Source organism: Phasianus colchicus, chromosome 10, assembly GCF_987193195.1.
Source record: "Phasianus colchicus chromosome 10, bPhaCol1.hap1.1, whole genome shotgun sequence".
In the NCBI taxonomy this organism is placed as follows: domain Eukaryota; kingdom Metazoa; phylum Chordata; class Aves; order Galliformes; family Phasianidae; genus Phasianus; species Phasianus colchicus.
Genome location: NC_143445.1, coordinates 18,719,783 through 18,734,151, shown reverse-complemented (window position 1 = coordinate 18,734,151; position 14,369 = coordinate 18,719,783). Strand labels below are relative to the sequence as shown.

At 37.5% G+C, this 14,369-nt stretch overlaps 1 protein-coding gene across 2 annotated transcripts in view; it reads right to left on the bottom strand.

The window, feature by feature from the left end:
* Positions 1-14,369, bottom strand: part of RSRC1 (arginine and serine rich coiled-coil 1) — a 114,172-nt gene that overhangs the window by 92,216 nt on the left and 7,587 nt on the right. For both annotated transcript variants that reach the window (XM_031603684.2, XM_031603683.2), the window contains exon 3: positions 13,934-14,059. In XM_031603684.2, the coding sequence (XP_031459544.1) occupies positions 13,934-14,059 (126 nt within the window). The remainder of the gene's footprint in view (positions 1-13,933; positions 14,060-14,369) is intronic.

Here is a 14,369-nt window from a genome sequence, read left to right as displayed (position 1 = left end):
TGCAAGCTCTTTCTTTACCTCACTGACAACCAGGCACCAAAGGTTAAATTTTGTGAGCTGTAAAAAAAAATATGAAAAAAATATATATATTTTTTCATATATATATATATATGATTTTAGAAATTGGAGATATTTCACTTATCCTTTACCATATAAAGTTACATTAAACATAAGATTTTTAAAATACCATCCTTTTTTCCTCAAAATTGAAAAAGATCTTAATATACCTAATGAAAATGGCCATCATTTTACTACAGGATCAGATCTCCAGAAATTAATTCATAAAAAGGCCTTAGAAACTCCTGAAGCAGGAGAAAAAGCAATAACACATTATCTCACATTGGCAAAACATTTTACAAACACTACATCAACAGTTTGTATGTGTCATGAGTACTTTTTCAATCCACGTTCTACATATGCAAAGACTATTTCCTAAATTAAATGCATGTTAAATGCACCTTGCACCAGTACTTTGCATTTTACAAACAGTGTGGATGCAGGAGAGCACACTTTTGTCTTCATTTAGCATTCTCTTTTTTGCAGAGCATGGCGTATTTGCTGGAGGCTGATGAACAACACACAGATGCGAGATTGTTAGTGGAGGTCATCACCGATAACCCTGTTGTGTCCTCCCCAAACCCCAGCTCTAATGACTAATTAAGTCCAAGAAAGGAAAGAAAACCTCAAAAATGCCACATATTATTCCAAAGAAGTGTTTTCATCATGGAAACTTCAACTGTTACACAACAGATTGTGAAATAGAACAATGTATCAAAGGGTGAGAAAACAAAATCTGAATAGCTTACTAAAATTCATAAAGTCATCTTAAGTAATGAAATTACTTGATTATTACATCTCAAGAAGTATTAACGACTCTTCTGTTCAAATGATGATACCAATCACAAGCTACTTGCTATCAACATTGATTACCAAGCTCTGGTTTAAGGATTGTAAGATAGATGTGTCTTCTATCAGCTTATTCTAAGATATGTTCTGAAATAAGGGCCAGCCTTCATTGTATTATTTAGGTGATTCCATCAGCTGAAGCATGGCAATGCTCCCTAACTCAGACCTTTGCCAGGCTCTGCCAAGGCAGCCAGCAGAATGCCCAGGGCTTGCCCACCTTGCTGGCAGAGCAGCAGCACTTCTACTTCCAACATTTCTTTCAGAGCTGGGCTGGAAATTTATATTTGCATCAATTGTTTCTGTTCGTCCACTTACTCAAAAAATATTAAGTTTTTCTCTTTAGTACAGTAGGAGAGCCAGAGGTCCCAGATGCATTCTCAAAGCTCTCGTTAGATGAGAAACAGCTCTAAATGAAAATAAGTTTATAATACTCTTTTGTGATGTGCATTCTGAAAGTCCTCTCACCACATGTTTTCCTGGTTTGCAATCCTCAGCTGCCATAATGGTACAAATCTCAAGTGTGTGACACATTCTTCTTAGAGGATAAAGCACCTTTACTTCAACTGTGACATTACACTGCATTAAGAAGTTCACAGAAGATGAATGGCTCTACCAAAATTGGCTGCTTTGTCAAAAGACAAGATAGGAACTTATGAACTACTAATTACAACTCAATGAACATCTTTTCTTCCAAATACAAAACCAATGTTTCAGACCACACCTGCTGTGAATCCACACCAATTCAAGAGGATACCTGAAAAGACAACCCCATGAAAAAAGAGGAGAGCCCTGGGCAATGGGAGCACTGGCCCAGGCAGGTCACCACTCCACACTGCAGGGTCCTGACAGCCCAGCTCAAGCACAGCCCTGTGCACCCAGTGCTGATCTTCCCAAGCAGATCCCAATGGAACAGCAGAAAGGACCTTTTGTCTTCAGGGAGGAGAAACTCAGCACAGGAAGAGACTTGATGAAGCTAACTTGGCAATGGAGTCCACTCAGAACCCCAAACTGAGCACAGACCAGACGATGTAATTTGGTAATTACATAAATGGCAGTTTAAAATCTTAATTGTGTACAGTTTTATAATTAAAATCATGCTATGCTCACATGATTCCCACTGCACTGCTATGCTGCATCAAAGAAAAACATATCATCAGCTACAATTCCTATTAACATCAGAATTTTCAGTAAATACAGAGTTCAAAGGCAGACTAGAACTGCTGCTCCATGCTAATGTTTATTTCTTAGTGTTAGTTCTGATTATCTGGGAGCAGCATTTGTGTTACCACACATTTGATAGGACTTAATAAAATACAATTCCTAACGAGTCTCAATAAGAAACACTATTTGCATTTTATTAATTTTTTCTGTCTCTGATACTTATTTACAGAAATGACCTCCAAATTACCACTATAGAAATCTCAACAGTAAAACAATTGAATATAACCTTAAATAATTCAGCAGCTTTCCATAAAGATTGGTGTACATTTGGTTATGCTACCATAATTCCCTCACTTCAATGTCTGTCATCTGAACTAACACTCATGAGTAAATGACAATTTTTTGCCTTTTGAATAACTGTTTTCAATCAATCTTACTGTTCAGCCAGAACAATTTCTTTTTTAAATTATGTTTTAACATTAAATTACTAGAACCACATTTTCTGCAACAAAAGTGGTAAAGCTGACCTTTATTTTATTAGCCTACAATTTGCTCACCAGTGTTTTCTTAAGCTACAGGAATGGCTTATGTACATTGACAACACCCCACAGATGGTTATGATTACATTTAACAGGACAACGCGCTCATTGAGAACTTTCACAGACACTTACCTAATGGGATGTCACGTTAAATCTGACAGAGTCAGATAAAATAACTATATACTAATTGTAGTGTATCAGAAAGGTCATTTCCAAACGATACGCACATTTCCAGTGCAATTATTGACAGCACCAGTGCACTAACGTTTATGCAGTAATGAGTTTTCAAATGAGCACAGTTATTGCCCAGGTTTCTTCTGGCAGAAGATGCCCTTGAATCCACATAGCTGTCAACATCCTGGAAATAGATGCCCCTAACTGCAAAACTCTGGTCAACGTCAGAATTCGATTTGACTACTTCTTGCTTCCTCTGCTAATGCTTAATGACTAATTCCTCAGAGATACCCTTAAAAGCCCTAAAATATTGTCCTTGGGTAGAAACTTTCACTCAGCAATCAATCGGGAGCAAATTAGATGATTGTGTTGAAATGTATTGCACTGTTTAAGCTAACAAATGAATGAAGAAAGGTAGTATATAGGAACATATGCCACTACACTGAAGTTGCTAAAAGGGTCTGTTGGAAGAATATTTGGTTTCCAGTGAAGCTAATATGCTGTAAGAAGGGACAGTGATGAAAGAATACCAAGTCATATGGAAATCCAAATATAGTGACAGACACAATTATTTTACTAATTGCTAATGAATACAGTCAAGTGGCATCAAAAAGCCAAACTTTGCTTGGACTACTTCGGGTTTTGACCTCCGCATGAGCAAATGCATTTCAAACTGAAGCCCACCAAAATTGATTAACGGCGCCAGCCAAGGCCAGCGTGTAGCTGAAGCTTTTTTCCATCTATCACATGGCCCCAAGGATAGTTAAATGAACCTTAAAATGGCTACAAACAGCTCAATGACTACACAGACTCCTGCCAATTAGAAATAATTAGGCAGTCATTTTGGTGGTAAGTCTTTTTAAGTGCATACATAATGATGCAATGATGCTTATTAGCGATCTCATATGAGCTATGCTCAAACAGCCTGGAATAATTATGCAACTATCACAAAGCCTTGCACATCTCTGTACTTCACCTTAATGCATTTAAAAATCCACTTCATTACCTCCAGTAATTAATCCTCCATTAATTGCAGGAAAAGCCCAGTTTACCGTGCTTCGTTTCTAATTATCTTATAAATAGTTATGGTTCTAATTAATGTGTTCATTAAGCTGAATATCTTTCTCAAAGCCATGCTCAGAGCAAAGGTTCCGCTTTTGAGAGAAAAAGCCTAACTAGCCATAAGGTGAGGCCATTTTAGTTGTATTTGCTTTTATTTTAGTATATTCAACCTCCTAATTGGCATTTAAAATCTAATTTGGAAGAACTTCAATAAGACTATATACTAGAAAAATAGAAAAAGGATTTTTTCCCCCCCACACCCATTCTCCAATCAAGAAGCTCTAACAGCAAAACTTTCAGCATAGCTTTTTGATATAGGCTGGTAACAGATTTTCAGTGCTATGCCACAGATTAATTCAAATCCTATTACAATTTAGCATACCTCTGCTTGTGTCCATAGAAGAGAAGCAAAAAATATAGAAGTAAAATAGGTACCTAGCAACATATGAATTATTGGAAAACATCCAGTCGCCCTCGCCTCCATTCCTATCATATGAATCAGCAGTACAAAATTATCAAAGAATTAAAATAATTCATTCAAGCCGAACATCATTCCTTAAAGGTAAGGAGAGTTCTTCAGTCTGCCTTAGGAGCTGATATAACCCTGTAAAAACTGCAACTGAAGAATATTTTTAAAGCAATATTTATGGATAAGGAAATCTAATACTGAAAGCACACCCCCCTGCACAGCATTCTGAGGTATGAACATATGCAGAAAACTTAAGGTCAAAAGAAAATTTTACCAGAAGTGCATCCAAAATATTTAGAGTTACAGCAGCACTAAGATATAGACAGATTATTTTCTTTCTTATCCTAGATTTTAAAGATTGTTTGTTGTTGTTGTTGTTGTTTTTGTTTGTTTTTTTTTTTGTTTTTTTTTTTTTAAGATAGACACAATACTTCAATGCATCCTTCCCCAGTTACTCTATGGTTTTCACATTTTTCCTTATGTGGTCATCACATATTCAACATAAATAAAATATTTTGCTGAGGCAATTGCTTCAGCTCTGCTTTGATAGTAAAAAGACAAAGGCTCTACACATGCATGAAATCAGCAATACACTTCTTTCTTTTTCTTCCTACAGCATTACACCTGAATTGAAAACCAGGAATCGCTGAAGTCAAGTGCAACTTTGACGGAGCTGAAGTAAACCAATAAACCTACATTAGAACCAGATGAAGCATTAGCATCTATATATATTCGTGCTCTTCCATTTCAGTGCCTTAGAAACTAGCAGCTCTCCCTGTTTGAGGGCCATTTCGCTTTAAAACTGTCTCATCAGACCCCAGCTTCAACAGCCCAGGCTGAAGCCTCTTCCTCCAACCTGTACTCTCCATTATGAGAACTCTTGCCCTGCTTTCCCATTCCCCACTCAGGCAGGGCAGAAAGGTGTTTGCCCTGCATGCTGATCGGCCTCCATGCATAGGCAGGGATGAAGGCAACAACATACCAAACAATGAAGTAAGCAAAGTGTCAGAGTATCCAGCTCACATCAGCCTAACCTGGCACAGAAGTCACCTCCAAACTGCACTTTGCTCACAACATCAAGAAGAACAGCCAGCCACCTATCTGGATCTTGAAGGACAGCTGATTTAAGTACAATAAAATTCATTGATACAAAGGTACCTGAAGAACTGCACATGGCAGCCACTGTCCTACTTCGCTACATGCTGAACAATCCCTCCAGCCCAGATCCTGGACAAAAGCAGAGAACTGGAACACCCCGAGTGCAGCTTCCCAGCAAGTCTTCTTCTAATGTCCCAAGGAGCTCCCAACCAGCCTCCAGAAACAGAAGCAAACAAGACTTTACAGTTAAACATCATATCTCCTTAGTAATTAATTTCTCCCAGGGCTTGATACATTTCTAGCAACTTATTTAACTGCCAGTTTGAAAAAGGCACAGCATCAAGCAGCACAGCATACTTCAATAGTCGCTGACCCCTGCTCCAAGGAGGCTGGTTCTAAGAACAACAGTCTTGTTACAGCTGCTTTTCACGGAACTTGAATGAAATAACAGAAGAATAATATACAAAAATAATTGAGAAGGACTACAGTAACCAATCTATTAATACATAAAGTAAACAAGGTAAGGAATTTATGGGGAAAAAAAGTAATCCATCATTAAAACTGTGATGAACATGGATGCAAAGCCAGGGTTGTACACAATTTTAGCTCTGGCACGTCCATCTACAGCATGGTTGACAGGTACATTCAACGAAGTGCAGCTTGGATTTTTGGAATAGATAGGACTGACAGCTACTTGCACACTGCTGTTACAGAGTAACTGCAAAAAACCCCAGCAAGAGGAACATACTGACAGCTCCATATAAAAAGGGCAGCAAAACACTTTGGGCAGCAATATCTGCATTTTGCCTGTGTCTTTATAGCCTAGGTACTGCTCCTGCCATATGTTATTAGACAGGCAGGAATCCACAGCAAAATGCTCCTATTAAATTCTACAAATGTTGCGTTTCACATGCTGATAATCGGATTCTGGAAACTAACACTGGAAACTAACACTGGAAACAGCAGCAATTTACTCGTGCAGACAGTGATGGTCTTGTATTACCAATGCATCTTTAAGACATCTGCTCTGTGTTGATTTGCATAGCAGCCTCTAGAAACATGATCTCTGTGGCAAAAATGAATAGATTCATGGCCAGAGTTGTGGTAATGGAGGAAAAGAGGATTAAAAAAGTAGAAATACGCAACAGTTCAGAATGTAGATTAAAATAAAAGAGTTGATTTTCCACTAAAGAGAATCAAATTATTCTCATACTTCCTTAAGTATCTTCTCCCGAACAGAAAACTGCAGCACAACCACTGCCCCCCACATTAAAAGGGGGGAGGCAACCCACAAGTAGTCCCTTTCTCAAAAGGAGGAATGAAAGACTTTATAAAAATAAGAAGCTACATTAAGAACACATGCTACATACATAACACCAGGACTGCTTTAGAAAAAAGAAGTTTTCATGCAATTAGATTCAATAGTTAGCTCTAAATGAACAGCAGTCATGAATTCATATGTTTAAGGCTTTTTTTTTTTTATATATATATATTCCAATGAAAGGCATCAAAGCAGCTGTCACTAGCAGCTATCTGCCCTTATTGATAACTTTAGGGCCCCTGGCGTTGCCTTATGAAGTTTAATTTCCCAAAGTGGTCAATTAGACCTTGGTAATGTGTGCATTGGTGGGTTATTGCTCTAGGATATCTTGAATGCTACTGCTTCACCCCTTTACTTATTCCACTACATCTGTGCAGAATTATTGTTAATTTCTTTTTTTTAAAGTAACTTATAATAGCTAAAAACATATCACCAGTTGTCTCTAAAATATAATTGTAATGGAGTAAGACCCTAAATGAAAACTTCAGGTGTTGATTTATCACTGGAAAAAACAAAAAGTATCTGCCACTAGCATCTGCAGAAAAACTTCAAGACCACATGAACAAAACCAATCCAAATTCCACTGGTTCTGCCCTTCCCGAAGCCTTTGTTTGAAGTGCAATGCAAGAAATACTGCTTTTTTTTTTTTTAATTAAATATACATTCTAACAGAACAAAAACTCCTAACCTCTCCTACTCCTCCACAAAGAGAAGAGATGCACACAATGCTGGCATCAGTCCCTCCCGTGACTGCAGACGTGGGTTTGTGCAGTTAGCTGCATGCGACAGTGCCAATTTGCCTAGCAAGGGGAGAAGGAAAAATATCATAGGCAGCAGATCAAACCTGTAAAAGAATAGCAACTCTGGTAGTTACTAGCAGGCAATGAAGCACTTTGGGAGAAATATTCTGATAGCATTGCTTGATTTCTTATTGGACTTCCCTCTGCTTCTCTGTAGAAAATTCTTGGATCCATTTCCAAAGACAGTAATGTTGAAAAAGCCTTTCAATAGATTAAGACAGCTTTTCACCACTGCCTGACAATTCGTGCCCAGCCTTGTTTTTCACAGCTGTCTTGCCCTTATTCCCAGATTTTTTTTTTTTTTTTTTTTTTTTACAGCAGATACTCAGAGTCATGTTGGTACACTCTCCCTTCCCTCTGCTCTCGAAGTCACTACTGCTGTCATTACTCAAAAACTTTGCTTCCAAGTTCCTTCCATGATCTTTCCAAGCAGCCGAAAACTCACAGCAACTGATGCCCATAGGACAGTGAGTTCAGGAAACCCTTACTTTCTTCCCTGGGCCCTTTCTGTCCCCAGAACAGCTACCAGCATCTATCCTTTGGCTGAAACCAATCTCATCTTCAACCCACATTCTTGCATCACATTTCAATTTAGTCCTGTTTCTTAACAATCTTGATCACAATAAATAAATAAATAAATAAATAAATAAATAAATAAATAAAATCAAGGTTCTAGGTTCATGCAGCTGCAATTCATCTTATAAACATTATAACCTTAGACCACTACTTGAGCCATTCCTTTTTTTCCTTACCTGTCATCGTCTCATCCACCACACGTTGCCACTGACATTAATATCTACCTCAAAACTAAATCCTTTTCATCCTTCTCTCTCCTAAGAGCCTTTATTATCTTTATATTATCTTTTCAGGCTGATGCAGTTACTAGAAAACTCTTCCCCAAGTAGTTCATAATGGAAACTATCCCCTGATACTCCATAGCATAACCTATTTGAGTGCTCTCCCACTGCTAAAAGGAAGTTTTGAAGGCAGGTTGGGATAGATTACGTCTTGATCCAACACTTGCTATCACCTGTAAGTTCTGACAGGCCGGGGCACATTCATGCAACCATACTAAAAACCATGATGCATGGAAAATACCAGACTAACTGAAGAAGGAAAGGTCCCTTCCTATCCACCATCCCTAGGAAGGCAAATACCAAAGCACTCAGTGATGCTGTTAGAATCTTTCAGGAGTTATATGCACAACGTTTCACTGTGCAATATTGCCTCTTTGCCAAAATACTTCTTTGTTCAGATTTTATTAGAAATCACACAGAATCACAGAATTGCAGGGGTTGGAAGAGACCTCAATATTTAAGAAAAAAACAATTCTCAAAGGAAAAAGAAAGCTCACACAAAAAATGACGACTCCTGCCAGTGCTAAAAAGGCAAACTTGAAAAAAGCTTAAGCCCATTACCATACAGTGGCACGCTGTAAAACAGAGTAAACAACCAATACAAAGCAAAGATTGATAGTTTGCCCCAACCAGGAGTAACTGTTTGACTGAAGCTACGACCTTCCGAGCACAGGTCAAATCCAATGGCAAGCATCTCTAACTTCACAGTAAGCAGCATCTAGTGTTGCATTTCTGTTTGAAGCAGCAGTGTTGAAAATACACCTAGAAAACATGTGTAGGGGAGGGATCTTGTACTTCCATCAGCCCTGTACGTCATTAACCAGGTAATACAAATTAAACCATCCACAGAGTTTACTAAAGCTGTGAACATGTCCAGGTATTTAAATAGCACTATGGGGGTATACAAATGTATTTTTATTGTTGTTATTATTGTTTATTGACCCTTTTTAGCCATCTCTTTGTTTTTACTGTCATTATTTACCCACCCTTTTCAGTTAGCTCTCCTCTGCATAAGCAGAGGACCTTATTTTCCAAATAGCAGGACTTACGAGCACCAAAACTGAAGAACTCTGACAAACTATGAGGGGTGGATGCAAGATAATTCTAATTTACTTTGCTAGGATAAGAACAACTTGAGGCAACAATTTACCTTTTGCTACCCTATTCCAAGCTACCTATAATGAATAAGTCACCATGCCATAGACTGCAGTAAGATGCACACATTTCCAAGCTAAATTGGAACAGAGTTCAGGAAATAATATGTAATCATGTCACCACCCCCAGCAACACAAAAAGCCACTGATCAAGTACCTCCTTTGCTGACCACCCAGAGACAGCAATTTCACAAACAAGATTACACTTCACACTATATTACTCCATAGATACCTATAGATGTACCAGCTGTTATTGCATCACTCATGTCGAACTTTGTTACGCATTTCAGGACAGGATTCTGCAGTTTAAAATAGCAAGAAAAGCCAAAAGCATTTGGCAGACAATAAAAACAAGCTTGCGTATTTCAGGACAATTATAGCAAAAAGCTCTGCAACCACAGAACTGTAGGAAGTCAAGGAAAAAAAGGTTAACATCCTTTGGTTAAATCTATTTAAAGCTACACGAATTAAAAGACTGAAATCCCAAGTTCTGACGTATTTTCCTGTACAATTAACTTGCAGAAAGACTGTAGTGAAAACTAAAAATATTAACAAGCCTCTATCCACACACAAGTCACAGGAAATCCAAGTTTCTCCATTCCAGAGAAGCATAATATTCTAATAAGAACTATCCTAATCTTCACCCAGCAATAATTTCAAGATGATATTATTATTCTCATTTCCTTGAATAATATCCATACTCCAGGGCCATTTTCCTTCTCATATTCAATATCATGCATGCTTGTATCAAGATTCCTTTCTTCATATCCTGTCACAGTATCAATCACTGCCTCCTGTCCACTCAATCCACTTTTGATTTATCAGCCGCTGTCTTTCTGGACTCCATAACTCGACCCAAACCATTTTAGCAAGACATTGACAAATAGCACCCAGTATCACATCAACCTGTTCCACTTAGTAAACTAAGAAACAGTAACTGTGACATCTCTGCATAAGTATTCCATTCTATTCCCCAGACTGATGTATATTAATGAGGAGATGGTATTTGAAATGCTTCTTCCACATCAGCATCTAATATGATCAAATTAGGAAATGGGATGATTTATTAAATTTCGCAGAGCTGAAATATTTCTTTATATCACTCTATGTGTGGTTTCAGAAAGTGAGCTGTTGCTTTCAATTTTTCTACTGAGGATGTGCCTGCATTTCACAGACGAATTATTGTCTTTAAAAAGATTGCAAGAAGGCAAAATGTTATTAAGCAAATGCTCAGTAAAACAAACTAAATCGGTTTTAAAATTCCTAATTTAATGTAAATCTTGGTTGTTTTGCTGAAATTCAGTTTGTGATCTTATTAAGTCATATTTGCATTGTACTATCTTGCTGTAGGACAGCTTCAAATTTATAGCATTACTAGGAAGACCCACTTTTTTGACTCTAAAAAATGCATCTAAAGTAGTCACAATACACACAAGTTTTCTTACCTTCTGAAATCTGAGCTGATACTTTGTGCTCCATTTTGTTAGTGGCATATTTTAAAAATATGTTGAGATCATCATATATTTTGTAACTTATCAAATGAAAGCCTGATATTTCAATATTTGGGTATTTCATTCAAATTAAATACCTGTGTTAGAAAAGCCACTAAAATTATATTATAGGTACACATGCTCTTACAAACATGTTCACCACCTTGAAAAATAATCTATCTTCGTTTGATGGAGGACTGGAGGGAGAAATCAGAAGACAGAGTTTGCAATATCTGCATGACTTACACCAAAAATAAATGCAGTGATTTCACGATACAATGTAAAGAATCTCAACTTCCAACAAGAAAGTGGTTTTCTAGTGTCAGACCCAACTGACATTGGAAAACACAGTTGCTCAAGTCCTGAAGGCGGTACTTGGGAAGCACAACAGCAACCCTACAAATAAGAGCAGCATCATTTAATTGTAGCATCTCACAATGCTGCCTTGCTGGTGGGTCTGTAGGTTTTATTCCCCACTACAGTCAATTCACAGGCAGGGTACCAACAAGAATACTCCACCAGATAACATGCTCTTACTGCACAAACAAGAACTGGACGAGTTACTTCTAATCATTTCATTAGCTAGTTCACTCAAGTGCTTTCTTTGGTACTTACCTTTAAAGGTGACATAAAAAAAATAAGCTGTCTAGTATTAAATGTGAGGTTGGTGGCCCTGCATGTGGCAGGGGGGTTGGAGGTTCATGATCCTTGAGGTCCCGTCCAACCCTGGCCATTCTGTGATTCTGTCACATCCCAAGCAAAACATGTAATGGATCACTGGTGCCAAATTCATATGAAAATTGCACCGTGACTTCAGCACTCCATTCTGTACACTGCCCAAGACAAATCTTGTTTCTCCACTATACCAGATTTCAAAAGATTTTTCTTGCCTGATTCTTTTTTTTATCATTTAAAATTTGGTATCCACAACATCCAACAGCAAGAACTTCCACAGCTTAATTACATGATGTGCAAGAACTCTATTTAACTAGCATCTGCTTCACCTGAAGCCCAGGATCTTACACTGAAGGAATACTGTTCATTTCCCCCTTTAATCATCTTTTCACATCTTTTTTTTTTTTTTTTTTTTTAATACTACTCCATCACTTTTCCTCTGTCCCCCTCCAAATCTCTCTTCAGCCTGAGGAGCCATAATGCACTCAGCCAGTCCTCTTTAGAGAGCTGTTCATATCTTCACTGAAGTACATAAGTCAGATTTTGAGTTAGCAAGGCAAGGAAGTACTCAGCATTGTTGCCACTGCCCCTGTACTACAAACAGGGAGCACACAGGCCCCAGCAGCAGCTTTCTGCAATCTACTCAGTTCTTCCCCACATTAAACCATGGCTTCACAGGGTAACAGTACACGGGAGCAGACTGCAATAAAGGATTCAAAGATTCTTTTAATATAATTTCAGATGTTATTTAAGAATATTTTCCCTAAATATGTGTCTGTGAATAGTAATACAAAATGTCCTGCAGCTATACCATCAGTAGTTTGACAAGCTAGTATATTTTGTACGCTAAATATTTCTATCCAATATTTCTCAGCACAAAATAAAATAAATCATAATTCAGTTTTAAAAGATTTTAGGCAAATAATTTCCACATATTGCAATGGCAATTCACATCAGTAAATCCTTTGGTAAACATGACCATTAGTGTATCAGGCTACATCTAACTAATAACACAATTTACATTTATTAGAATACAACAGACCTTTAAGAGCAGGTTATCCTGTTTTCTAATACTGAGCACCTGACCTACTCAAGAGACACCTTTGTTGTCATGTTATTCTTTTTCCATCTCACTGTTTTAAAACTGATGCTGTAAGAACAGTGGATTTTTACAGGAGCACTTCTACACAGAGCTCAGCAGCTTATCCATTCTACAGCTCAGATGGTAACTATACTCCAAGAGAGATCAGGTCGTTTAAATAACCAAATTGCCACTACAAAGGCACTGTAGCAATAAGTGTCTGGGCAACTATTATAATGAACAGCTGTGAATAAGTCATGAGAGAATACAAATAGGAAAAGGGAAGTGCTCACATCCTTCAACAACAATTTTTCAATAACGTTTAGGAGAAATGGCTCGACTGATTTGGCACAAGAAAATAACAAGTCTTACCAAGTTCTTAGTAAATTCTAGGCAGAATTACCTAGCTGCAGATCAGTAAACAGATATTAAAAAAAAGAAAAGCTCTCATCTGCCTGCTAGACTCAACAATGACCTTAAATTCAACAGCAGTCCTTATATCCATCGATCAACTTTAAACTTTTTAATGGACAAATACACACCAAAAAATAGAGTCCCTGCTAATCATAAAATTACAAAACAGTTTTATAATACAATTTGATTATGATTTAAAAATTATGCTTATTACTGAGAATACTGGCTTGTCACAATCTGATCCATCAAGAACTGCAGCACCACAGATATCTTTCAGCGTTAAGTGTAAGGTGCATAACTGGAAACACTTCCCCATTTCACAAGAAAAACAGATGAGAAAACAAAAGTTGTGTGTCATCTTCACTGAACCAATATTATGCATGGAAGTTATGGAAATCAGTAATCAAAAAGACAACTTTTGTACCTTAATTTCAGATTATTGCAGTTAAACAAAACTAAGGTGACTTTTTTTTTTTGCACTCAGCCAAATGCGATATATATTATTTATCATTAAATCCAACTGTGCTGTCAGCTTAAAACAAACTTATAGTAAGTGCAGGACATGCACAGCACAGAGGTTTCAATTTAAGATTTTCAAGCAACATGTCAATTAGACCACATGAAACCATTTCTAATATGCTCACGAAACTGAGTAAGCACATGGTGATTTAAAATAATAAAATGTTTCTATAGTAAAATAACAATAATTTCTTTCCTAGAAAAGCACCTTACCTTCTCGTTCTACTTTTTGACCTCGATCTTTGAGACCTGTAGGATTTTCCTCTGCCCCTTGATCGGCTGCGACTGCGTTTCCTTCTAGAACCATATGAAGAACTACTGCTCGATCTGTGCCTGCGCCTGAAACAAACCCATGTTATCAGTACCCCACAGCTTCTACAACAAAAAACAGCATCAAGAAAAGGAATAAACAGTTCACTCAAAATAATGTGTATGCAAAACTATTTCTTGCATTACAGCATGTCATAAAAGCCTCAACATATACCACTAGTGCACACTAATAAGCAATTCACACGTACTTGAGCAAAGCCTGCCTTAAAGAGCTTGCATTCAAAAATATATGTCCCAAGGGCAGAAGGCAAAACAGAAGTTAACTGATATGCCCCAAATCATACAACACTTGAAGGGTTATGCCAGAAACACAGCTCAG